This window comes from Thunnus thynnus, chromosome 7 (genome assembly GCF_963924715.1).
Source record: "Thunnus thynnus chromosome 7, fThuThy2.1, whole genome shotgun sequence".
NCBI classification, from domain to species: Eukaryota; Metazoa; Chordata; class Actinopteri; order Scombriformes; family Scombridae; genus Thunnus; species Thunnus thynnus.
In genome coordinates, this window is record NC_089523.1 from 32,698,880 (window position 1) to 32,726,306 (window position 27,427).

The window sequence follows — 27,427 nt, forward strand, 5'->3', positions numbered from 1 at the left end:
GATGAAGTTCTGCCGACACCACGAGCTCATGTCAGACAAAAAAATAACGCAGCTTCAATAGTCTACACTCAGATGTAAGTGGATGTAAGTATGCAAAATGTATTCAGATCCTTACGATTCAGATTTATTTTGAGAATCTGTCGACCTGCTGTTGAAGGCTGTTAGTTGCTAAAGCTTTTTTCGTGTCAGGATAGCTACTCTGTAATTATCAACAGAGAGAATGAGGAAAGAGAAATTATTTTATTTCCTTGTTGAAGCCTCTATATGTGCATTAAGTTGTTCTTGCTATGCAGGGACTTTCCCTCCCTTATTCACAAACAAAATAAAACCTTTTATTTGCCGCTGGTCTCTTGAGTTTTGACCACTCTGCCAGTATTTGGACTCATGTATGAATCCAACACTTAAAAGCTTAAGTTGTTTACTCTGATTAAAAGCAGAGGCAAACGAAGGAGGCAGAACCCCGGCAAGCCTTCAAAGGAAATTCTCTCATTGCATCCTGAGCCACCCAACCCCCAATATAACATGTATAGCCTTTATGCAGAATAGATACAGAAGCTTATCAGTTTTAACAATGTCATATTCTAATATATTATTATTTTATATTAGGCTATATCATATCAATATGAAGTTAAATGACATTCATGGTCATTCTCAATCAACAAACAATGAATACAGTTAAATACATTAATATGTTAAATGTATTTCTTTCATTTTCTTCAATTAAAATGATCATATATTTTAGGATACACAATGAAAAAAAAAACAAAAAAAGGTTGCAGGCATTTTAATGGGACATGTGAGCTTCTGCTGACGGAGAGGAAAACAACCTGCAGGTCTGACTCCACTAACAGGACGTTTCTTGTGTTGTTTTCATGTTTACCAGTGATGAGAGAGCCACATAACACACATATGATATGAATCTGGGAACACGTAACACCACAGTGAATGCACACAGACAGTGAATTGTTTTTGTATTAAGGAGAACGAGTGTGTTTTCTCCCTAAACTTTATTTAAAAATCTGCACCTGTGAAATGTGTGTATTCTGCGTCATTTCATTGTCCTATTCTGATTGGTTTATATGTAGGTTTGTCGTAGCAACAGTCACAATGTGAGAATTTAGTCTTAAAACTCCAAATGGATTTACAACCAAAGATAAAAATGTTTCAATTTTAATAAGGAAAATAAAGAAAATGCATACATGTGAACATATGTACAGAAGCCGAGAACAGCCGTGCTTCCAATTATTGAGTTAATTATTTCATTATCTTGAAATAACGAGATAATCAACCCGTTATCACAAGAAAATAAATAGTTGTTTCCACTTATTACTTGTAATGTTTATCAGATATCAGCGGTGTCATGCCAGCATAGATTGGCTCTTGACAACTGTAGCAACTGATAACAGCACCTTTATTAATAACATCTGTGTCACAACCAAATGGCAGGTTGATTAACTCCAGATCATAATATGATGAGATTCATGTAGGAGTGAGTATCAGACAATAGCTTTCAAGCATTTTCATTTTATTAGACTTAATGAGAGAAAGGAAAGTAGGGTGGAGAGAGAAAAAGAACCAACTTATGAGAGATTTGTCCTTAAGAGCCATCTGACGGCTTCTTGTGCTTGGTCTAAATAGTTGAGTTATCCATGTGAGGGAGATGTGAAGAGGAGAAGACAGGAACAAACAAATGAGAATGAGCTCTACCCGTGATAAATCTCGTGATAAATTATCTTGTTACCTGGAGAAATCGGCCATTTGTTTTCTCAAGATAATGAGATAAATTAACTCGGGATCTTGAGATAACAGCATTAAAAAAATGATTGCAAGCATGGCTGTTATCAGCTTCCGTACATATGTACCTAGTCTCAAGTATCTTAGGTATATAAGTTTACAGTCGTATACATTTACATATATACAAACATACACAGAAATGATTATTTCCCCCACATTACTCCCCACTCTCATCCACCCTGAATCAGGAAAGAGAAATATCTAATATGTATTTATATATATACATAAATAACATTTAAATCAAAAAGAGAAAAAGAAAAAAGTAACCGATATGTTGTTGTTGTTCTTACACGTGTCTCCTCAGGCTGTTTTCAGTATGCAGAGGGGTTTCCAGGTGGGTCTGCTGCTCCTGCTGGTCCAGTTGTTCCAGGAGGGTGTGGGGAACATCCCTGCAGTCACCCTGGCTGTCCTGGGCTTCAATGTATATCTTTACATGTTCCCTGCTGCTCCACCAATAAAGGTAATGCATCAGTGCAACATTTGGAGTATCCCCACTGCTTCAGTTGTACCGAGTATGAAAGTATTTAAGAAAAAGTACAGATGTATCCGATTTTACTGTAATTTTATTCATTATTTTATATTAACTAATGAGAGGTCTGTCTGTTTTTATGTTGTTTGTCTGAAACTTTATGTTCTTGCCTGTTTAGGCCAGAACACTCTTGCAAAAGAGATTTTTAATCTCATTGAGGTTTCCCTGATTACTGTGGAAATTTAAGGATGAATTCACAGAGAGCATGTTGTCTTTCAGAGTTTTATTGCAATAACCAGTTCACATTTGCAAATGTGGATCCCCCAGTCTGCTAGGCTGAAGAGACGTTCAGTATGTACACATTCAGCCACATGCGTCACAATCATCCCATATTCGTCACCCTAACAGTTATTTTAAATCAATTCACCATATCTCTATGGAGTTTCTCTCGGTCTCTGCTGTGCATAAAGAGTTGAAGGCTGAATCCTTATCTGTCTTTCCTCTTTAGACTTTCCCTCTCTGCCGCTGTCCAATGAGCAGTAAAGTTATAGTTATAGTCCCACAGCTCACCTTTGATGTTATATGTTGGGAACATTTTCATACAAGAAGCAGAGAAGAAATAGTTTTACAATGTGCTTTTTACTATAAGGCAGTATAACATAATCTTAAGACTAAATAACATAAGAATACACGTTTCCATTTCACTGATAAATAAAGGTAAAATAAAAAATAAATGAAATCAGTGAAATGCACTTTAAAAACTTTAAGTATTGGTTAAGAAAATGTTCAAATTCTCTGATTCTAGCTTCTTGAATGTGAATATTTTGATTTATTTAGTCCTCAATGATAATAAATGAAATATCTTTGGATTGTGGACATTACGAGACATTTGACGTCACCTTGGACTTTAGGAAACAGTTATCGACATTTTTCACCATTTTATGACATTTTCAGGGTGCAAAATTAACTTTTTGGTCTACCGGCCAAATGGCTAGTGAATGTCCAGTCATTAGATCACCATTGTTTTGGAATTGTTTGATAAGTGAAATAAATCTACCAGCTATTTGCATATTTTAACAGCATTTTGCTGGTGGTTGGTGCTAATTTTGTGCCCTGCATTTTATGGACCAAAGAACTAATTGATTAATCAAGAAAACAATCGTTAGTTGCAGCCAGTTTATTATTTTTGATGCATTGACATGTAAGCAGCATTTCTCGTTTTAACTACTGTATATAATGTCAGATAGTTTCTTCTATAACAATGCATCACTCATCATCAACTCGTTAAATCAAACTCATCATATGTTTTTGTGTAAAATCCAAATTTGAAAGGTAACTAGTAACTATTGCTGTCAGGCTAAAGAAGTGGAGGCTTTTAATAAAAGACTGTCTATCACTGAATATAGTAAAATATGTTATTGCTGTAATAACTACTCCTTTCTATCCATCCAATCCTCAGGCCTGTGTGAGCCTCCAGCAGGTGTACAAGTATAAAGAGTGGCGCCGCCTCTTCCTGTCCCCCCTGCACCATGTCGATGATTGGCACCTCTACTTCAACATGGTTTCCTTCATCTGGAAAGGTATCAGACTGGAGCGTCGGATGGGTGGAGGCTGGTTCCTCTACTTGCTGTCAGTCTTCTCTCTGCTCTACGGATTTGTCTATCTGCTGCTGCAGGCACTGCTGACAAAAGTCATCGAGGACTCTGATCCGTTAGCGAGTCTCATAGATGTGTCGTCTCTCAGCGTTGAGTGTGCTGTCGGCTTCTCAGGTACAAACTACCAGCAGCATCATCGTTTTAAGAAACTAAGTTACAAATGTTTCACAGATAAGAGAGATTGAAAAAAAATATCTATGCAATTTCCATCTATTCCTTCTCCTATAGCATAAATTAAGCATTAAATAAATCTGATATGATAAGCCAGTTGACAGAAAGCTAAAACACTGAAAATCCACTGGTTTCATCTCCTAAAATGTAAATATTTGCTGGATTTCATTCTCTCTTGTGACACTAAAATAGGAAAAATGGGATCTTTTTGGGTTTTGGACTGATGGTCAAACAAAACAAGACCTTTAAGTATGTCAGCTGTGCTCTGGTAAGATTAATCAATTAATGAAGAACATCTTTGGCAGACTAATAAATCATAAAAATAATTGTTAAATGATAAAGTTAGAAACAGAAAGGATTTGACATGAAAATTCAAATTTTATCTATTGTGAAATAAAAATTTCTCATTTCATTTTTACTTTTCCCTCTGATTTCATATCAACTGTGAATACCTCCATGAATAATTTGTCCTGTTTTTTTCTAAGCATCTTCATTAAATCCCTCCCTGAGTTTTGATGTTCATCACTACCGCTGTGTTTCCAGGTGTCCTGTTTGCTCTAAAGGTGGTCAATAACCATTACAACCCAGGTGGAGTGACCTACATGATGAATACTCGTGTGTCCAATCGCTTCGCCAGCTGGGTGGAACTAGTGCTGATCTATCTAATTGCTCCTGGGTGAGATACTGTACAGAATATATCAGTCAGAATCACACGTTATGGTAACAGTATCTTACTTATATTCACAAACTCTCTTGGCTCCTTGTCACAATCAATTGGTTATAATAATACTGGAGTTTACTTTATCTATATAGCACTTACAAAATCAGTGATTACACAAGGAGAGAAGCAAAAGTCATAAACACATACGATGTGAGAATAGTAAAGCAGAACAATTAAGATCAATTCATGGATACAAACAAACATGTCATGTATTACATACGTATATACATAAATACAAAAGCCTAGAAGAGCCGCATGATTGAATTGTTTTATCCCCATTCAAGTTAGCCAGAGGGCTAAACCAGAAGTAGCTGACTCGGCCAGCAAAAGTCACTAGTGCGCACGCTCTATGGGCCGCACAATACGGAAGATCTCGGTACTTTCATATCAGGAAGCATGGATGTATAATAAGAGCTGGATAGGGCACCGCTGCTCAGCCTTGCAGCCAATTTTTCCCAGTGGTCACTCGCGGTATTGCAGCAAAAAATCCCCCTGCAGCCCAAAAAGGATTCTCCCTATAGACCACCATTGTAAAAGAGACGCCTGTAAAACTGTTGACAGGATGCCTCGAACTGCAAACAACGTCAATTATGACTCTTTATATTATGAACTTTTGATCCATGGAGGTTTTATGTTTGTAAAACTTTCTTTGAGCCAAGAAAAGCGATTTAAAAATCCGTGACGTCATCACAATGTAAAGTCTATGGGCTGAGCGGGAGCTCGCGGGCGGGGCCAGCGGAGGAAACACTACTGCGCATATTCAGTGGGTCGCACAACGCAGAAGCAAACCCGGAAACTTCTTTTGGCCTATGCACCAGGCGAGCAATTCCTATAGGACTGAATAGGCGCCATTTTTAGTCCGGTATCCAGCTCTTGCATAATAATACATCCATGCCAGGAAGTCGATTTTTTATTGCTTCATGCGCCACTGAGCAACTTTCATAGGAATGAACGGGGCCCTGCCTGCGACACTGTATCCAGTTCTCCTTACACATCCATGAGCTTCGCTAGCTTGTTGTGCTACATATCACAACCTCTGGACTTTGTACTACACTGTAAATTTCTCAAAGAGCTTCAGTGCACAGTCAGCAGGTTGTGATATGTATGACACAAGCTAGTAGTTTTGAGTTGGTGGTAATGGACACTAATGAGAATTTTAAACACAAGTGAGAAAAGTGGTGAGACACAAATATCCCAGAAAACAAACAAACAAACAATATAGGTAATATAGGTCTTTAGACAAATATCCTGTCTCATCTTTGTTAAGTTTTGAAATTTTGCAGTATTTTCCCAAAATCACAGTTACATACTGAACATATTGTAGTGCATTTTTCATACTGTGGTCTGTGTGGTTCTTCTTCAGGACCTCTTTGGTTGGACACCTGGCAGGTATCCTGGTGGGTCTGCTATACACTGTGGGTCCACTGAAGACCATCATGAAGACATGTGCAGGTCTGTGTGTGTGTGTGTGTGTGTGTTTGTGTGCTTTCTTAAAAAGACAGTTTATATAGATCTTTGTGTTGACTGAGTTCCTTAATCCAATAACCTGTTAAAATCTGTGTATAATTTAAAATGTGTGGAGATAGAAGTTTTTATTTGCAAATACGATCAGCACATACCTATTATCACTACCCATCAATTAGTTGTAACACATAAATTATATTTGCTAACTGACATAACATGTGTCTGTATGTGTGTGTGTGTTTATAAATGATAGGACATATGTGACACTGAGGAGAAATCAATCTGTACTTGAATATTCACTGAAATTCTGTGTTTTTTTTTTATAAATTCCCTTCAGAACTTGTTTCTTCAGATGGAAATAATCCACGTCCAAGTTCATACTACAGCTCCTCAGGTACAGAGTATTTACCAAAACACATTTATATGTACTGTATATATAATAGCTGATTAATTGTGCAACAATCCAGCACATAGTACGTTGTATGATAACTGAATTTGTTCAGTTATTCAGTAACTTAAATCCACTGTAGATACTAACATGCAAAGCAATTTGCCACAGTGCATTTTTTGATGTTACCTCTAAGGGCACCAAGGTCAGAAATGTTCAATACCTAAACCCAGGAGGCTTTAATGACAGAAGAAGAATGGAAAAGAGAGGATTTATGACATGTTTAGAAAGCAGGGTTACACTCTAGTAAAGTAAAAGTATTTCTATTGAAATCCCATTTGAAGCTCAACATTCCTGTCACTTCTAATGCTTGTTGCTCTGGGATCATATTTACACGGGACCTTATCTTACCATTCAGAGTCCTAAATGGCACTAAAAGTTCCAGCTAAGAGTTTCCCCTTCAGACCAGTTCACCAAGCTGCTGAGAGCAAGTTTTAGTAAGAGAGAAGCTAAAAGAAGGCCCTCTTCAATTAACTTAATCAGTGGGTACATGTCAATTCCAGTTCTTAAGTTTGGACTGACACTTGCCTTATATTTAGGACGTTTTAGGTTTTCAGCCTTTGGATGTTTCGTGAATATGGCCCCTGAACATTAGAAACATGTGCCAGCATGTAAAGAGGAACTTACTGTATCACCAGTAAATTAACTGGTTACCCTGTTGCAGTGATGTAAAGTCCACTCAGGTACTGGTCAGTACTTCCTGACATTCCTGATGGATGTGGTTACATTTCAGCTCACTGTTGAGTTACTGTTTAAAGGAACATGCAGCAGTGCAACCTTTTCATTGAACAGAAAAGACCTGACAGGTTATAAAATAAGCAAGACAGACTGTTTGAAGCTGTTTGTCTTGTGCTCCAGCAGGGGGCCTTCTGACCCTGACCTGTTCATGTGGTTCTGACCCATCAGGAGCTGAGCTGAAACTATAATCATGACTTCAAAGCACCAAAGAGAGGCAGCAAATCAAATGAGCAGAACATCAAGCAGGGACATCAGTTCCTAACCTTTTTTTGACTCGTAACGCCCTTTTAACAGCGTTATTGGAGCTCTATATATTAAGTTGTGACCACGTCAACTATGTGATTCATCCTTCACAGATTGTTTCGTTTAGATAATAATGAAAGGATAAAAGAGGTCAAATTATCCAGTAATTCACAAGAAAAAAAAACATAGATTAAAAGAAAGTCTGAAAAAGTAAATGAGAAAAATTAAGTTGATGTAACCCCTGATGTAAGACATATTTTAAGATCAGTCTGCTAGGTTGTTTTTGGATGAATTGAAATTAATCACATGCTAGTTCTCACTCATTCAGACATATTCTGAAAAGTGACAGCCTTAGAAAGGAATGAGAAGCACACAAAGACATCCGTTATTGCTTACTGTTGGGTTAATGTGTATTTTATTTACTTTACTTTTCAAATGTTGGCCCTAAACTGTGGAATAGTTTGCTCATTATTATCATAATTATGTGTGTGTCTTTATTTAATTGTAATTCTCATCTCTCTGTAAAACACTTCGGTCGACATGTGTTGTTTTTAAATGTGCTCTATAAATAATCTGACTTGATTTATATTGTCTTCATGTGTGAAAATGTCGTTGTAGGTTACAGTGGCACAACAGGAGCAGACTCGGCAGATCCACAGCCTGCAGAGGATTATACAACCGATTCTACATCTGATTACACAGAATCTTATATCGCAGGACTGACAGAGGAAGAACAAATAGAGCTGGCGATCAGAAACAGCCTGAATGACAGAGGTAAGAGAGCGGCTGTTACTGCGGATTAAAACGCTGAATGTTGACAACACTTACATTTAGTTAATAATGTTTTATTTTTAGGACGAACCAGGCAGAGAGAAGACTCTTCTGGTTTCCACCCCGCTGAGGGGGAAGGAAGTGCTGAGGAGGTCAGGAGGAAGAGATTGAGGAGGTTTGAAAAAGAAAGTTCCAACCAGAGGAGGAGAAGAAGATTGTAATGACAGAATGGGAAGAAATGTTCACTGTATCTCATATCATCAGTCTCTAACTTTCAGTACATGCCAGGAGGGATTTTGTCATCAAGTGTTAGTGGTTTACTGAACTCTGTTGTGGAAACTCCTTTCCATCACTCTGTCTCGTCTACATGGTGATGATGTCATGTTTTTCATAACAGCCTGTGTTGAGAAGGATTTCTCACTGAATGGTTGGTGAATACTATGTGTTCTTGAAAGAAGCCCATAATCCTTGATTTTTAGGAAGTCACATGAAGTTTACTACTACTACTATAAATGACCCCATGAAATCTATTTGTCAAATGTGCATGAGAATGAGAGAAAATACACAAAACAACAAACTTAAAGGACATTGCTGGGGATTTTCATGGCTGGGGACAAATCTCGTGTTTGGATCCAAACCAACAATGAACTGATCTACTTACAAGTATTGTGTGTGTATCCAAAGCCAGATATATCTTATTCCTCTGTGCCGTAGACCTCCATTGTTGTCCAAAAACTATTAAAAACATGTCAGTGAGTCACACCGCTGCACTGGGTGACATGTTCCTTCATTATGAAGAGTTTGGTCATATTAGTTTGTTTCAAAAACTGATCCGAAGACTAATAACAGCGACTACGTCTTCAGTCTCTGGAGAGTAGTTCTGTGTAAGGTAGACCAACCCCATCTAACATAATGCTGGCTGAATTATGTTTCCTCTCAACATAATGAGAAAATATTGATTACTATTTGGCAAATTGCGAAAATATTGATACTGAACATATGAGTGAAATGTTTAGACAACGTACCTGGTTGTTTTTTTTCCCACCAAAATCTTTGATCCTGCAGTACAACATCCGCTAGTAGAAACTACAGCATTAAACTTTTTACGGTTATGGTTAAACTATGGTAGCACTTGGTAAAGGTCAGGGAAAGATTGTGGTCTTGGTTTAATACAGAAAAAAAGTCTGCAGTGACTTGAAGCACGACATGTTTAGTAACATTTAAAGGTGCAGTATGTAGAATTTAGTGGCATCTAGTGGAACAGAGTTGGCACAAATGGAATATAGTATTCACAAGTATGTTTTAATAAGTGTATAATCACCTGAAAATAAGAGTTGTTGTGTTTTCATTACCTTAGAATGAGCCCTTTATATCTATATAAAGATCATGTTGCACCGCCATGTTTCTACTGTAGCCCAGAACAGACAAACCAAACACCAGAGGGCTTTTCGCATTGTAAATTTGTCAAATAACTCCAGTAAGTTAGTCTTGGGAGCCATTTCTCAGCAAATTAATGTGTCCAAACTCTTCTGTGACAAAAGAACTTGTCACTCAGTGCAGCGGTGTGTCTCGTTGACATATTTTTAATAGTTTTTGGACAACAATGGAGGTCTATGGCACAGAGGAATGAGATCAGGCTTTTGATACAAATACAATACTTGTAATTTGTGTTCAGACAGAATGCAAAGTGAATTTCACCTCATTTGCGAAAGTTTGATTGATGGACCATCCATTTGTGTTTATTTGCCCCAAACAGCCACAGTACCAACTGTACACCAAATTAGTTGTAAGCTAGCTAGTTACGCACACCAAACAATTTTTGTGTGTTTGTGTTCAGTTCAGCTTCTGACTGAACTCAGAACTCACCAGAAACTCCTGTTCTTGTTTTTATTTCCTTCCAGTCTATCTCCTTTTCCGCTTTCCTCTCTGAACATTTATAAAGCACATTCATAAAGCTGTGGGCCACGCGCAAATTTTTCACTCAACCTGAAACATTTTCTACTTGCGTGGACATGTTAATTCCCAGAGGAATTCGCATCCACTCACATATTTGCATTGACTTTGTATGCAATTGTGCCGTATCTAAAATTCACGCTTTGCTTTCTGTCTGAACACACAGTGAGTAGATCAGTTAAAGTGCAGCCCCACTGCACATGAACTGACTGGCAACAAAATCCGCACTGCCAGCTTGGTCTGACACGGACCAACCTGGCAGTGTAATAGGAGGGCGGGACAAATTCAAAAATTCAAACAGTGCTCACACCAAGACAGCCAATCAAGCTGCAGCACCAGTGACTTTCTGAATAGCTATATGTGCTGGCTGTGTGACTGGCAGAGCAGGGCCAGTTTATATGAACTGGTCGTGTACTGTGGTACTGCACTGCTAATTGTTAGTTTGGCTCTGCACATGAAATTTATTGACAAAAAGGAATATATAGAAAATTGTCAGCCTTATACTTTAAGACAATCTACATAGATATGAATTTTTCATTTTATGTTACTATTATTAATCTCTGAGTTTTTAAGACCTCATGGGGTGCCACATCAGAAAACTCTCCAGTGGGCCATTTTGGAAGACAATGCCATTATTTGAGAATGTAAACCGATTTGTTCTGGTTTTTTGTATTTTTGTACAGTAAAGATTTACCGTTCTGCTGGTTGTCATTCATTTCTCCAGTATGTTTGTGGGTATCATGGGAAGCACACTAAGCTTGTTTTGTTCTTTTTCATTCTCTGGACAAGAAATTAATATGAAAAAGCAGAATCTTACATGCATCACAGTTTTGTTGCAGGTAAAATTCTGTGCAAAATCACAAATAATACAAATATTTGCCGTACTGTAAACTTTTCAGTACATCAGCAGATGCCATCTCATGTCAATATCAATTTATGCCTATCTGTAAATGTTTTACTGCATTAATGATCATCCTGCCAAAGTCAAAGTGATAAACATAATATTACAATATATCTTAAGTGATAATATCCCACAAGGTGAAAGTTCCACATCTGTCATGGGGGATACCTGGCAGAGATGGCCAACTCTGAATTTTTATCTGAATTCTCAGAGTTTTTATCTGAACTTAGTCCTTAGTACAGATAAAGTAATTATAGTTGGTGACTTTAATATTCATGTGGACGTTGATAATGATAGCCTTAGCACTGCGTTTGTCTCATTATTAGACTCAACTGGCTTTTCTCAGTGTAAATAAATCCACTCATTGTCTTCACCACACCCTCGACCTTTTCTGACATACGGCATCGAAAATGAACATTTAATATTTTTTCCACAAAATCCTATTTTATCAGACCATCACTTATTAACTTTTGAATTCCTATGACTGAAAAACTCCCCTCCATGTAGGGGAGTTTTTTACTTGCCGCTGTTGCCAAGTGCTGCTCATGGGGGAATGTTGGGTCTCTGTGAAAAGTGCCCTGAGATAACTTCTGTTGTAACTATTCATTATTTGACTATGTTAAGTTTTGGGCACACACTGCAAACTAACACTACTAACTCCTCTCCCCATGTTTTTCATTTGTTTATCTGTCCTTGTTGTGCATGTTAAGTCTGTATGGATTGCTGTTTTCTTGTATTGTGTATTGTGTGGTGGCACATTTCATTGATGGTATACTGCACTTGATTTCAGCAATAAAGTACTTAAGCACTAATTTATAGGTCACATATAGTGTCCCATCGGCACACTTCCAATTAATCAATTCCAGTTGCTAAGCTAGCATAAGCTAGTCTTTTACTCAGTTCACCAAACAGGCAAACATGTTTTGTCTACAGAAAAACATACAATTTAACATATATGAGAATAAATTTTCCAATAATAAATGATGGATGAAGACAGACATAAGATTAAAATTTAAGATGTACAGCATATAAAACAAAAATAGTAGATCAGTGGATAAAATAGAGTTTTAAGAAGTGATTTAAAAGTAGGCCCTCTACTTCTTGCCTAGCTGGAAGCCTCTCTCCTCCTCCATTTCCCTCTGTGTGTGTGTGTGCGCGCGTGTGTGTTTGATTGCAGGAGTGGAGTCAGGTGTGTGGAGTCAGTTCACCAGCTGCCAGCCATCATCATCCTGCTCTGCTTCAAATACCTGGTCCCAACCTCCACACTGCCAGATTGTAGACTCAGTTACCTTGTCAGCCATATTCCAGCTCCTTGAATAGCTTTACCTGTTGAAGCTCTTTGTTAATTCTTGTTTCCATCTCATTCCTGGCCTGACTCCTGCCTTTGACTCCCTCCTGATCTACCCAGAGCCTTCTCAGGTTCACTTCCATTCCCCCAAGCCCTGTGGACTCATCCTGCCCTACTTCACTCTGCCCATTCCCGTGCTCTGCCCTGCTCAGCCCCCTGCACCTGCCTCCCCCTGGCCACTAAGACTCTGCTGCTCCTTTTTTACCTCAACATCAAGTAGTAATAAAACCAATCAGATTCCTATTCCTTGGCTCTGTCTCTATGTTCTCCACCCTGGGGTTCTCTGTACTAGCCCACAACAAACATGATGCCTTTTAGGACTAAATAGTCTTGGGACCTAGTGTAGTGTGACAATGATGCGTAGTTAAAGACGTACAAAAGCTAGATACCTATACCTTTTTTAATATTTACAAAATATTAAAAAGGTAATCTGGAGCCATGAAGAGACTTTTAAAGTAATCAAAATCTTTCAAATGAGTCCTAAATCAAACACGTAACCAGTGAAGTCATCTTCATAACCATAGAGGTTACATTTATTTCTCAGGCTTTCTTTACAGTGTGTAAATATCCTCTTAAAATGAACTTTGGCATCATAGTTTTGTTACATAACCTTGTTAAGTTACCTGCCTATACACATAATATACCAAATTACCACTGTTTAATATTTCCAGCTGAAACTGAGAAAACTACAACACATCATCATTATTTCTGCTTTGCTGCTCTGACTGTGGTAAAAGAGCAACATCTCACTCTCTCCCAGGAGTAATCCTTCACCTGCTGAAAGTCAGAGTAAATTCTCTTCTGCTACATTAATTTGTTTTAGTCCTCGGTTAACTCTCAATGTGATTCTGAGACGCTTAATAAATATGGGCCCAGGGTCAGAGTCTGACTCATAACACCCGTTTTTTAAAATCTTTACTGCATCAAACAGCTCATGTATAACATATTTGTAAAGTGCTGACTTCAACAAAATCCAGAGATAACTGTTCAGTTTGTAGTCTGTTAAGAGACTTAAGTGAAGATGACAAAAATCCAGATCCAGACTCCGGTCCAGATGAATCATCAGGATACAGCTCATCTTCTCTCAACACACACTCCTGGATGTTCACTCACACTCTTACAGAGATCATCAACCCCATCTGATAAGTGAAGAAGAAACAACAGAGGTCATAAATCAGTGTTTAGTGAGACACTTCATCAGCTGTCAGTCAGTGATGCCGCACATCCAGTATAAAGAGCAGCAGGGATTTCAGTCCTGTTCAGACCAGAAGTGGAACAGCTGTGCAGCATAGCCAGCTTCCTTTCAGCTCTCATGTTAATGTGTTGGTTTGAACACACTGAGCTCAAAACAACACATTAACATCCTGCAGATGTGAAGACAACTGTTGTTGTCTTCACATCAACTCAAACACACGATCACTACAAGCTTCTGGCTGATCTGATCAGCTGACTGTTCTCTCTCTCTCTCACTGTCTTCCTGTCCAATCCTGAAGCCTGTCACCATTCTCCTCTCACAGCTTCACTGAGGACGGCAGCCACTGAGAAAGTTAGAGTTTCACCAAGAAATACTAGATCTTTGCTTTGATACTAGCTGTATTTAATACAATATTGCTGAAACCAGCACAGACTGACTCCAACTCTCTACTGACCTCAGAGTCTCCAGTCTATAGTGTTGACTCTTCTTAAGACCAGACAGCTGAATCACGTCTAATTCCCGCAGGTTGTTTCCTCTCAGATCCAGCTTTCTCAGATGGGAGGGGTTGGACTGCAGAGCTGAGGCCAGAGAAGCACAGCTGATCTTTGACAACCTGCAGCCCCACAATCTGAATAAAGAATAAATTAACTTTAGAAGACAGTTCTTGCTTGAAGTCATTCAATATTTCATAATCTGTTCATAGTTGAAGAATGTTTAGAAACTGTCAAATATTTTTTTTTAAAACAGAGTGTAAGAGGTTCAGAGTGAATTATCCACTGTAAGACTTTTCTTGTTATATGAAGGTTTTAAATTAGGTTCAGTTGTTAAACATGAAGATCAACAATAGTAAAAGACAGTCAGTGAACTGACATCAGAGTCTCCAGTTTACAGTGTGGACTCTCCAGAAAATCACACAGCAGCTTCACTCCTGAATCCTGCAGCTTGTTGTCACTCAGATTCAGCTCTCTCAGATGGGAGGGGTTGGACTTCAGAGCTGAGGCCAGAGCAGCACAGCTGAACAAACTGCAGCGACTTAATCTGAGTAAAGAATGAATGATGCAATTTATAATCCTATCAGAAGTGTTCAGGTTTCAAATGTGTAGTTCAGCATTAATATGTCCTCATCATTGAGGTTTTCTCTAAAATGACTACAATAACTTTGTCAATGTCTTATTGACAGTGAATCATCATGTCAGCCTTCTACAGACATCATCCAAATGTCACCACAACATTCAGACATATATTCATGTCAACAATGAGTCATAAAAAAAAAATTTAAACACCTGCATTGATCTCTCTGTTCCCCCCTTCTCTCTCTGTGTGTGTGTATGTGTGTGTGTGTGTGTGTGTGTGTGTGTGTGTGTGTGTGTGTGTGTGTTTTCTGAAGGATCAATATCAATGATCTGACATTATTGATTAACACACAATAAAGAACATAATAAAGAAATATTTCTCCTTCAGGAAGTAAACTTGATCAATTTAAAACAAATATTAGTTGAGAGGATCTTCTGTGTACAGATGTGACTCTTTACCAAAAATTATAAACATTTATTTACTTTAACAACTAACAGTGGACATTTTCTAAAGTTTCTTCAAGAATCAGCCATCTTTTATAACTACAGACTAAATTTTGTACAGTAAAAAAAATGAAAATATGGAGGAAAAAATTAACTTCATGGATATAAGTTATGTATGTACATAAATTAGGTTCAGTTGTTAAACATTAAGATCAACAATAGTAACAGACAGTTACTGTTACTATTGTTGTCAGCGAACTGACCCCAGAGTCTTCAGTCTACAGTGTGGACTCTTCAGAAAATCACCCAGCAGCTCCATTCCTGAATCCTGCAGCTTGTTTCCGCTCAGATACAGCTCTCTCAGATGGAAGGGGTTGGACTTCAGAGCTGAGGCCAGAGAAGCACAGCTGATCTCCGACAAACTGCAGTCACTCAATCTGAATAAAGATTAGATGATGCAGATAAAAATCCATTTATAATCCAATCAGATGTGTTCAGGTTTTCAATGTGTAGTTCAACATTACTATGTCCTCATCAATTACCTTTTCCCTAAAATGAGTACAATGACTTTGTCATTGTGTTATTGTGGATCATCATAATGTCAGCCTTCTACAGACATCATCCAAATGTCACCACAACATTCAAACACATTCTTGTCAACACTGAGTCATAAAATATTGCTGAACTCAGTCAAGTTTGTAATTAGAGGATCAATATGAAATCAGACATGTTGAACTAAAAACTTGTTCATTATTTATTACATGACCTCCTTCTTCCTGTATTTGGTAATTTAGTAGGTATGCATAATTAAAACATGTTATTGGTGACAGTAATCATTCCCTCTGTCTATACTGACTGTGTAGTGGTCTCTCTCTAATACATCAACACTACAGGAAATTAGTTTATAAATTCAGCTGAAGCTAATATGAGGCTTTAACAGTCTGGTAGACACCTAATTGATTTGTTTGACTCATTGTTACAGACTATTTAGAATAAAATTCTCTCTTTAATTTACGATCCCTCCACTGCAGTTCAGCAAGAAAACGCTGAAGAAACACAAAGACACTTACTTGATATGTGTAACTCAGACTGCTGAAGCCTCATATTAGTTTAAACTTTGGAAGCCAATTTTACATAGAACAAGACTGTGGATATTGAATTCTTGAAAGAATTTAAATTCTACAGATTGGTGCTCAGGCAAATCCCAAAAATTTATGAACCAAACATTTGAAACTTCAGTGAACGATTTTAATTGAATATATAGAAAAATAACTACTAAAGTTACAGCCACTGAACTGACCTCAGGGTCTCCAGTCTACAGTTTGGACTCTCCAGTGCAGCAGACAGTTTCACTCCTGAATCCTGCAGTTTGTTTTTACTGAGATTCAGCACTCTCAGGTGGGAGGGGTTGGACTTCAGAGCTGAGGCCACAACTTCACAGTGAGTCTCTGAGAGTCCACAGTCAGAAAGTCTGTCATGACACATATATTACAATATATGTGATCATGAAAGAAGACACTTTATGTTTACTTCATGCATTTGATGACGAAACAGTTTGACATTTCCTATTTTGATCAACATTTGCTCTTCGTATCATTCTTTTTTTAAATTAGTTTTATTTTTTCCTGAGCATCACTCCTTTAATGGAATGCAGTTAAAGTTAGCATGAGGCATCTTGATTAGAAAACCGTTTTTACTGTCCACTATTTTTAATTTGACACCAGGATATTTGTATTCAGTTCAACTCAGTCAACAGTTAAAGTTGAAAAGATCATCTCTCTTTGCTACCTGCTGCTGTCAGGTTCACATCCATAAGCGGGAAAATTTAGTGATTGTTGACAAACACAAATTAAACAAATGGCTTGATAGTATTAGACCAGTACATAATTACATATTAATGTTATTAAATACTTAGATGTGCATGACGGATGACTGCATGATGTTTAGTTGTCAACATTCCTTTTCTGAGAATCTGAAAAACTGATTCAGCACACAAACACGATTAACAAACCAATAAGGTTAAATTTTTTTCAACATGATGTCATCAGAAATATGTTATCATGGCATCAGCATTAAAATATAACATTGACATTTAATGTGTATAAGATCTCTCTAAACAGTCTGAATTCTACCATTCTGCTCTTATATATTCATCAGACCTCAGATTTCCTGCTACTACTCTTCTCTACACCAACAAGAGAGAAAACACCTAAGAGTTTCTTTCTGTGACCAACAGAATATAAGAGACTTAAAAACAAGATTATGTAACAAGACTTCCCTCTTTAAAATAAAAAGTTGAATTCATGAGAAATAAAAGGCACCATTGCTCAGTTCAACACACTCAGGGGGTTTGTCTCGTATGACCAGTAGTTTATGGAGACTGATGTTGGTTAATGTTAGCAAATTTTAGATATTGTTGTACAACTGACATTACTGTATCAGTTTGCTGATATGCTGATCCCCCATGCTCACTATGAAATGGCTCAGAAACCATCAAGAAAAAAATGATGATGAAAGCAATTCTCTCTGACTTCAGAAATCGCCTTTGGAAAGTGACACAGAACTTATTTTAAACTCTTAATCATAGTGGTAAAAAACAGTGTCTGTTATATACTATTTGCAGAACCTTCATATGTAGTAATCTTGTAGTAAACTTTACTACATTCAGTGATAACTGTAAAATACTGATATATGTTGTGATGAAATGCTGCTGTAATAAAACCTCAACCACAACTTCTAAAGTCCTTGATTTGTTTTACCAGGTTTGAATGACGCCTCCGTCACTCAAAGGGAGATAAATAGAAGAAAAAACTGTAAAATCCAATAATTAGTAGAAACAAATAGAATAACTGTGTTCATTAACTTGACAGCTATAAACACAACCAACTGAAAAATCAACATTATTCGCACTCACAACATTTGAAACAGCTCAAGAACATCTGTGACTAAATATAACTGACATTTTATTTTGTCTTTAAACAAATAGAGCACTATTTTAACAGTAATGAGTATTTTATATTATTTATATTTGAAGATCTAAACTACTATTCTGCACTGATTTATAATGCTAATCACATCTAGACTTACTGAGCCTCTCTGCAGTTCCTCACAGCTGGGATCAGTCTTTGTCGTCCCTCCTTTGATGTGTTGTACTTCTTCAGGCTTAACTCATCCAGAACATCCTCTGACATCTGCAGCATGTAGGCCAGAGCTGAGCAGTGGATCACGGAGAGTTTCTTCTCTGATCTGTTTTCTGACTTCAGGAACTTTTGGATCTCCTGATGTACTGAGCGGTCATTCATCTCCATCAGACAGTGGAAGATGTTGATGCTTCTGTCAGGAGAGACATTAGTGTTCATCTCCTTCAGGTTGTTGATGGCTCTCTGCATGATTTCTGGACTGTTCTCTGTCTGACCTAGCAGGCCTCCTAAGAGACTCTGGTTGGACTCCAGAGAGAGGCCATGAAGGAAGCGAACAAACAGGTCCAGGTGGCCATTTTCACTTTTGAGAGATTTTTCCATGGCTTTCCTCAGGAAGACGTCCTTGTTTCTGAAATAAGCAGAAATGTTCTTTGGGAAACCCTTTGGTTTTGATTCCCTGTGTCTGTAGTCTTTTCCCAGGAAGCCCTTCAGTACCTCTGTGTTATTGCTGGTGTAACAGTGGTACATGTAGACTGCAGCCAAAAACTCCTGAATGCTCAGATGAACAAAGCAGTAGACTTTTTTCTGGAAGAACACAATCTCTCTTTTGAAGATCTCTGTACAAACTCCTGATGACACTGAAGCCTCTGTGACATCAAGACCACACTGCTCCAGGTCTTCTTGGTAGAACATGATGTTTCCTTTCTCCAGCTGTTCAAATGCCAGCCTCCCCAGCTTCAGAAGAACTTCCCTGTCAGCCTCCGTCAGTTCCTGTGGCCTTGTCTGATGTCCCTCATCATATTTTTGCTTCTTCCTCTTGGTCTGAACCAGCAGGAAGTGTGAGTACATGTCAGTCAGGGTCTTGGGAAGCTCTCCTCTCTTGTCTGTAGTCAACATGTGCTCCAGAACTGTAGCAATGACCCAGCAGAAGACTGGGATGTGACACATCATGTGGAGGCTCCTGGATGTCTTGATGTGTGAGATGATTCTGCTGGACAGTTCTTCATCATCAAATCTCTTCCTGAAGTACTGCTCCTTTTGGGTGTCAGTGAAGCCTCGTACTTCTGTTACCCTGTCAACACATGTAGGAGGGATCTGATTTGCTGCTGCTGGTCGGGAAGTTATCCAGACGAGAGCCGAGGGAAGCATATTCCCCTTGATGAGGTTTATCAACAACACGTTGACTGATGACTTCTGTGTGACATCAGACACTACGTCATTGCTCTTGAAATCCAGTGAAAGTCTGCTTTCATCCAGGCCGTCAAAGATGAACAAAACTTTACAGTCATTGAGCTTCTCCGCTGTGACCTTCTGTAATGTTGGATGGAAAACATGAATCATCTTGAGGAGACTGTACTGCTCATCTTTGATCAAGTTCAGCTCCCTGAATGAAAGCAGAATCACCAGACTGACATCTTGGTTTTTCAAGCCGTCTGCCCAGTTCAGAGTGAACTTGCGCACTGAGAAGGTTTTTCCAACACCAGCGACGCCATTCGTCAGAACAACTCTGATGTGTTTGTGTTGGTCAGGTAAGACTTTAAAGATGTTGTGACACTTGATTGGAGTTTCATGGAGGGTCTCCATCTTGGAAGCTGTTTCAAGCTGTCTCACCTCATGTTGGGTATTAACCCCTTCACTTTGTCCCTCTGTGATGTAGAGCTCAGTGTAGATCCTTTTGAGGAGGGTTTCACTTCCTGCTTCATCAGTCCCTTCATTCACAGATTCACATCTCCTCCTCAGACTGATCTTATGTTCATGTAAAACCTCCTGCAGACCACTTTCTGCCGAAAGAGAAGAAAAAAAAGTATAATTAAAAAGAAATATGTCTCACTCCTTTCTTCAGAGATGATGACATCAGCAGATATATCTTCAGTCTTACTTTGTACAGTGCTGGTCTGACTGTTTGTCTGTAGTCCAGGTGTTGTTCTGGATCTTTCTGCACACTGTCTGCAGAACCGGTCCCCACAGCTGGTAGAGACTGGATCTTTCAGGATGTCCTGACACAAAGAACAGTGGGACAGCTGCTCCTCCACAGAAACACCCCTCCTCTTTCTCTCTCTGTGGACATGAACACATTCTTTATGACACATGACATTAGTGGTGGCCAACCGACAGCTCACAAGTTGCATGCAGCTTTTTCCCTACATAAACAGTCAAGACTCTAAGTATTTGACAGTTACATATTTTTTGTTCCTTCAATACATTCAATTTGAAATAAAATAATATATACTACAATTGCAAGGGTTCAAGAGTGATTAGACAGACACAACAACGCACCAGCCAAGGCAGAAGAGTGCAAGCTAGTAAACATGGATGTAAACAATGTAGGATTTAGAATACTAGGTTCAAAAATTAGCTTTGCAATTGTTTCATGAGGAGGGAAATGGATTCAACACAATTGTTAGATCACAAGGATACATTAAATGTGTTTTGGTAAGTAAGTCAATGTAAACCTGACTTTTGTTTGTTAACAAGAAAACTCCACAGGGCTCCTTCAAGCTACTATGAGCCATTAAAAGTTAAAAATAAGCAAGAGGCAACTGAGCAAAACAGAAAAGTCCACTTGTGAAAAATAACAGACTGCTGCTCTTTTGTCTTGTGTTGTGGTGCTGAGCAGAGAGCTCTAGTTAATATTTTTGTAATACATCTTTTCATTTTTGTTCCTCTGTCACACTGTTTCTGATATAATCTCTAGAACAGTTTTACAGATTTTGCTTCTCTCATTTTGCAATACAGAATGTGTCTTAACATGTTCCTGTGTCTTTGAACGGGAACACTTTAAGACACATTCTGTATTGCATGAGACCAAACACTCAATTTTCTTCAATTTTACCTGTGCAGAACCCTGGCGCAGTACTTCAGTAAATAAGGACAGACACAATTTAATTTGTTACTAAATCCTTAGTAAACCCAGGTCACCTAATACTACTTTAGATTTTTTTGACTGGAAAATCAAATACCAGTACCAGCCCTGTCTCTGTCTCTGGTTAACATATACATGAATATCTGTTCTAGATTACAGCTGAAGGGAAGTTAGTTCATTATTTCTCTCCACTGTGTTTCCTCCATATCTACACTCCAACCTTAATGAAACCGTCTCACTGAATCATCCTCAGGTCAGTTTACAGTAGAAACAGTCTCTTACTTTGTGTCTGAGGGCCCCGGTTCATTACTGAGATCTGGAGGAAAATCTTTGGACTGGTCACTCTTCAAAGACACACAGCTGGATACTGGAGACTGTGCTCTCTGTCTGTGGAAAAGACAATTGTTTTACATATATCATTAGTTCTTGTAAAGAGAAGACGTAACATGAAACATGGCACAAGGACATGAGTTAATAATGACAACAAATACTTATGTTCATATCTTCTGTGTGTTCTATCTACAGCTGAAAACAGATGTGAGAGCAAAGGGACTTGAACTTCTACATGTGTAAACTCTGTGAATGAATATGACACACATCCTGAACATTTATCTGCTGTAAAATCACAATTTATTTGTAGAGTCTGATGCCTGCATGTAGTTTTACTCTATCATTTACAGACATTTTCATGAGCTGCACAGCTTTACTAAACAAATCAGGTGCCACTTTATATTTAGATGGATAAACCTGCTACATAAGATCTTCAGACACTCACTAATAACGGATGGAGATGGTTGTAGCAGAGTGTGGGTTATCAGTCAGTGGTGTTTGTTTTTAAATGACATTTCAACACTGAATCATCGTCAGGTAAGTTTACAGTAGAAACAGTCTCTTACTTTGTGTCTGAGGGTCTAGGTTCATTACTGAGATCTGGAGGAAGTTTTCTGGACCAGTCACTCTTCAAAGACAAACAGCTGGATACTGGAGACTCTGCTCTCTGTCTGTGGAAAAGATAATTGTTTTACATATATCATTAGTTCTTGTGAAGAGCAGACGTAACATGAAACATGGCACAAGGACACGCGTTAATAATGACAACAAATACTTATGTTCATATCTTCTGTGTCTTCTATCTACAGCTGAAAACAGATGTGAGAGCAAAGGGACTTGAACTTCTACATGTGTAAACTCTGTGAATGAATATGACACACATCCTGAACATTTATCTGCTGTAAAATCACAATTTATTTGTAGAGTCTGATGCCTGCATGTAGTTTTACTCTATCATTTACAGACATTTTCATGAGCTGCACAGCTTTACTAAACAAATCAGGTGCCACTTTATATTTAGATGGATAAACCTGCTACATAAGATCTTCAGACACTCACTAATAACGGATGGAGATGGTTGTAGCAGAGTGTGGGTTATCAGTCAGTGGTGTTTGTTTTTAAATGACATTTCAACACTGAATCATCGTCAGGTAAGTTTACAGTAGAAACAGTCTCTTACTTTGTGTCTGAGGGTCTAGGTTCATTACTGAAATTTGGAGGAAGTTTTTTGGACTGGTCACTCTTCAAAGACACACAGCTGGATACTGGAGACTCTGCTCTCTGTCTGTGGAAAAGACAATTGTTTTACATATATCATTAGTTCTTGTAAAGAGAAGACGTAACATGAAACATGGCACAAGGACATGAGTTAATAATGACAACAAATACTTATGTTCATATCTTCTGTGTGTTCTATCTACAGCTGAAAACAGATGTGAGAGCAAAGGGACTTGAACTTCTACATGTGTAAACTCTGTGAATGAATATGACACACATCCTGAACATTTATCTGCTGTAAAATCACAATTTATTTGTAGAGTCTGATGCCTGCATGTAGTTTTACTCTATCATTTACAGACATTTTCATGAGCTGCACAGCTTTACTAAACAAATCAGGTGCCACTTTATATTTAGATGGATAAACCTGCTACATAAGATCTTCAGACACTCACTAATAACGGATGGAGATGGTTGTAGCAGAGTGTGGGTTATCAGTCAGTGGTGTTTGTTTTTAAATGACATTTCAACACTGAATCATCGTCAGGTAAGTTTACAGTAGAAACAGTCTCTTACTTTGTGTCTGAGGGTCTAGGTTCATTACTGAGATCTGGAGGAAGTTTTCTGGACCGGTCACTCTTCAAAGACACACAGCTGGATACTGGAGACTCTGCTCTCTGTCTGTGGAAAAGACAATTGTTTTACATATATCATTAGTTCTTGTGAAGAGCAGACGTAACATGAAACATGGCACAAGGACACGCGTTAATAATGACAACAAATACTTATGTTCATATCTTCTGTGTGTTCTATCTACAGCTGAAAACAGATGTGAGAGCAAAGGGACTTGAACTTCTACATGTGTAAACTCTGTGAATGAATATGACACACATCCTGAACATTTATCTGCTGTAAAATCACAATTTATTTGTAGAGTCTGATGCCTGCATGTAGTTTTACTCTATCATTTACAGACATTTTCATGAGCTGCACAGCTTTACTAAACACATCAGGTGCCACTTTATATTTAGATGGATAAACTTGCTACATAAGATCTTCAGACACTCACTAATAACTGATGGAGATGGTTGTAGCAGAGTGTGGGTTATCAGTCAGTGGTGTTTGTTTTTAAATGACATTTCAACACTGAATCATCGTCAGGTAAGTTCACAGTAGAAACAGTCTCTTACTTTGTGTCTGAGGGTCTAGGTTCATTACTGAGATCTGGAGGAAAATCTTTGGACTGGTCACTCTTCAAAGACACACAGCTGGATACTGGAGACTCTGCTCTCTGTCTGTGGAAAAGACAATTGTTTTACGTATATCATTAGTTCTTGTAAAGAGCAGACGTAACATGGAACAAGGACACGAGTTAATAATGACAACAAATACTTATGTTCATATCTTCTGTGTGTTCTATCTAAAGCTGAAAACAGATGTGAGAGCAAAGGGACTTGAACTTCTACATGTGTAAACTCTGTGAATGAATATGACACACATCCTGAACATTTATCTACTGTAAAATCACAATTTATTTGTAGAGTCTGATGCCTGCATGTAGTTTTACTGTATAATTTACAGACATTTTCATGAGCTGCACAGCTTTACTAAACACATCAGGTGCCACTTTATATTTAGATGGATAAACTTGCTGTATAAGATCTTCAGACACTCACTAATAACTGATGGAGATGGTTGTAACAGAGTGTGGGTTATCAGTCAGTGGTGTTTGTTTTTAAATGACATTTCAACACTGAATCATCGCCAGGTAAGTTCACAGTAGAAACAGTCTCTTACTTGGTGTCTGAGGGTTCAGGTTCAGGAGACTCTGCTCCGTCCTCCTCTTTCTCCAAATCATCCATCTTCTGGAGTCTGAGAGGTAAACCAGTAACACTGGAGACACACACACATACACAGTAATAAACCTAGTCTTACCTCTAAACTTAGTAGCTTCTTATAGTTTACATTACTTTAATTAAAACCATGTGTGTTTTCCAGCTGCCACAATGATAAACTCCGACTGTGGTTTAAATCCAACAAACAGACTTTAGATCAGGGCCCTCAAACTGAAATTACCTGGAGGCCGCTGGAGGCAGAGTCTGGGTGAGGCTGGGAAGCATCAGGTATTCCACAAAAAAAGCTTAGCAGGCGCAGGCTAGGATAGCAGGCGCCGTGATTTTGATTTTTGAACGTCGTCATAAAATTAGTGAAACAAATGGCATCATAAATAAATATCTTCATAATGTTTATTGTGCAAGGCATTTACTATGGAGTAAAATGTTTTGAGGAATAAATCTCTTTCTGCAAATGATTCAGTACATTCCATTCACCCAAAAGATTTTTTCGAATAATTTGTCCGTAAATGTCCCATCATTGCAGAGCAAACGTGGATAACATGAAGCCGGGACAGTGGGACACCATTATCCCATGGTTTGCAGCCATGGAGGCGTCATTTATTGGCTTTTATTTTCTATAATAACTCCATGGATGCAGCGGGCGCTGCGAAGCTAGCGGCGTTGTCAAATCAAATATGACGTGTGGCACAGCAGCATCAGCTGTGCGGTGTTTTGTTACACTCTGTATTTATGATCTTTGTCGTATAAACATAAACGTGTTCATGAAAACGTATATATTAACTTTTAATTCTCTTCACAACGTGGCATTATGTGACAGAAATATGCACATACATTATTATCTGCCAGACTTATAAAGACGTAGATACACCTGGTTCTGTTTTTTTTTAATGTCACACACTGTAGAATCACATGCACGAGTCTCATTTGCTGTCACAGTGAGCCAAAAATGGATGTAAAGGTCTTTAAACCTCCGTTTGTACGTCAACAGTTGTGTCCGTTCCGCTCATCAGACCTCAGTGAGAATTACGCACAGGCTCTCCAACAGCTGATCATTACGCACGGCTGCTGTGGATATTTGAAACGACTTTACCCCTAATTCATCACATTTTTCTGCAAACCGTCACCACTGTAAAGTGTCAGTCATCATTATTAAACATCAGAAGAATGATAAATGATTTATTGATAGAGCTCGTGTTGAAACGGACTTTACAAAGTTCTTCAAAACAAAATGAAATGAACGGTAACAGAGAGATGATGCTGAAATAAACGGAATGATGCTTTAATAAGGTTTAATAATTCACTTTGAATTTCACTGAAAGCTGTGTAGCAAAAATAACGACACAATCTAGCGTGAGGTGTGCACATTCTTCCTGTGTAGATAGCATAGTTGTTGTGAAGCAGCATTCCACGCACAACACAGTAAAGTGCCATTCACATAAAACTAACATTAAACTTTCGCGAGATTGAGACCCATGCTTTAGATAAACACCTGTCTAGCACTTGTCTAGTGTCTAGTGACTTCTCTCTATTTTGACCACACCGGTGTGTTATGTTACATCGCTGTGAGGACGCAAAAACCCCGGAAAAGAATAAAAGGAAACAACATTTGAAGATATCAACATTGTGATTTCATACTTTTCTAACACAGTTTGATCAATTTAACTATTACGCCAAAAAGCAATCAGCAATTATCAATAATAACAGTAATCATTATTGGCAGCCCTAATATTAACACTCACCCTGCATCGGACTGTTGTCCTTCTTCTGCTCGTTAAAATGGAGTCTGACTGTTTACTTACACTTTCAGATTTACTGGAAGTCACGCGTGTGTGTGTGTGTGTGTGTGTGTGTGTGTGTGTGTGTGTGTGTGTGTGTGTGTGTGCGTGCGTGCTTCTTAAAAAGACAATTTATATAGATGTTTGTGTTGACTGAGTTTCTTTATCCAATAATAAATATCCAATAATCTGTGTATAATTTAAAAATGTGTGGAGACAAAGGTTTTATTTGCAAATGCTATCAGCACATAGCTATTTTCACTACCCATCAATTTGTTGTAACACATAAAGTTTATTATAAGTAAGTATAACTTATTATAGTATATATAAGAAATCAGTCTGTCCATAAATATTAATTGATTTTTTTTTTATAAATGCCTTTCTTCAGATGGAAAGAAATCTTTGATTTTTAGGAAGTCACATGAAAACCTGAAGTTTACTGTCTATTCGACTTCACTTTTAGTCACCACAAATGACACCATGACATCTATTTGTCAGATGTGCATGAGAGTGAGAGAAATTACACAAAACAACAAAGTTAAAGGACATGGCTGCTGATTTACTGTATTTTTCTTATTGTCAACAAATCTCAAGTATTGTGTCAGATGTGCTGTGCTAAGCGTATTGTCTCATTTCTGGTTGCCAGCTATGTTACTGATAGTGTTTTTGCTTCTCTCAACTCAGTCAATTTTGCTCAGTCTCGGACCCCGAGAGGCTGAGATTGGGCCTTGTTTGCTGTTTGTCTGACACGCTATCAAAAAAGATTCACTGAGATCAAAAAATAAGTTTAATAACTTTTATCAATGAAAAAGATCAACTTATTATGACGTGCATAAAATATACTCAAAATAATCACA

At 38.1% G+C, this 27,427-nt stretch overlaps 2 protein-coding genes across 11 annotated transcripts in view; one reads left to right on the forward strand and one right to left on the reverse strand.

Moving 5' to 3' along the window:
• LOC137186539 (rhomboid-related protein 4-like) overlaps positions 1-11,013 on the forward strand; it is a 32,806-nt gene extending 21,793 nt beyond the window's left edge. For 2 of the 6 annotated variants that reach the window (XM_067595546.1, XM_067595545.1), the window contains exons 2-9: positions 1-84; positions 2,099-2,254; positions 3,723-4,032; positions 4,633-4,765; positions 6,174-6,262; positions 6,612-6,668; positions 8,322-8,477; positions 8,559-11,013. The exon at positions 1-84 is cut by the window's left edge and continues 28 nt beyond it. In XM_067595546.1, coding sequence (XP_067451647.1) covers positions 2,111-2,254; positions 3,723-4,032; positions 4,633-4,765; positions 6,174-6,262; positions 6,612-6,668; positions 8,322-8,477; positions 8,559-8,695 — 1,026 coding nt within the window. In that variant the 5' untranslated portion in view covers positions 1-84; positions 2,099-2,110 and the 3' untranslated portion in view covers positions 8,696-11,013. Of the gene's footprint in view, positions 85-746; positions 834-2,098; positions 2,255-3,722; positions 4,033-4,632; positions 4,766-6,173; positions 6,263-6,611; positions 6,669-8,321; positions 8,478-8,558 lie in introns of those variants that run through there. The other 4 variants (XM_067595548.1, XM_067595547.1, XM_067595549.1 and 1 more) reach the window with 3 other exon arrangements.
• Positions 11,014-13,182: 2,169 nt separating this feature from the next.
• Positions 13,183-26,592, reverse strand: LOC137186537 (NLR family CARD domain-containing protein 3-like). Of its 5 annotated transcripts, XM_067595537.1 has the most exons (14): positions 26,535-26,592; positions 24,737-24,832; positions 24,130-24,234; positions 23,516-23,620; positions 22,902-23,006; positions 22,288-22,392; positions 21,674-21,778; positions 20,408-20,586; positions 18,476-20,309; positions 16,689-16,859; positions 15,652-15,825; positions 14,742-14,909; positions 14,326-14,499; positions 13,183-13,815 (listed from the first exon to the last, which is right to left on the reverse strand). In XM_067595537.1, the coding sequence occupies exons 2-14, from the start codon at positions 24,799-24,801 to the stop codon at positions 13,806-13,808; spliced, it is 3,300 nt and encodes a 1,099-aa protein (XP_067451638.1). In that variant the 5' UTR covers positions 24,802-24,832; positions 26,535-26,592; the 3' UTR covers positions 13,183-13,805. The 5 variants fall into 5 exon arrangements, with proteins under 5 accessions (XP_067451638.1, XP_067451639.1, XP_067451641.1 ...); XM_067595538.1 differs by lacking the exon at positions 22,288-22,392; XM_067595540.1 differs by lacking the exon at positions 21,674-21,778.
• Between the last annotated feature and the right edge of the window lie 835 nt (positions 26,593-27,427).

Coding starts and splice junctions, on each gene's coding strand:
- LOC137186537 (XM_067595537.1), bottom strand. CDS start 24,801: ATGGATGATTTGGAGAAAGAGGAGGACGGAGCAGAGTCTCCTGAACCT. Junction 20,310..20,407: donor TCAGACCAGCACTGTACAAA/GTAAGACTGAAG, acceptor CTCTTTCGGCAG/AAAGTGGTCTGCAGGAGGTT. Junction 14,500..14,741: donor TGTAAACTGGAGACTCTGAT/GTCAGTTCACTG, acceptor TTCTTTATTCAG/ATTGTGGGGCTGCAGGTTGT.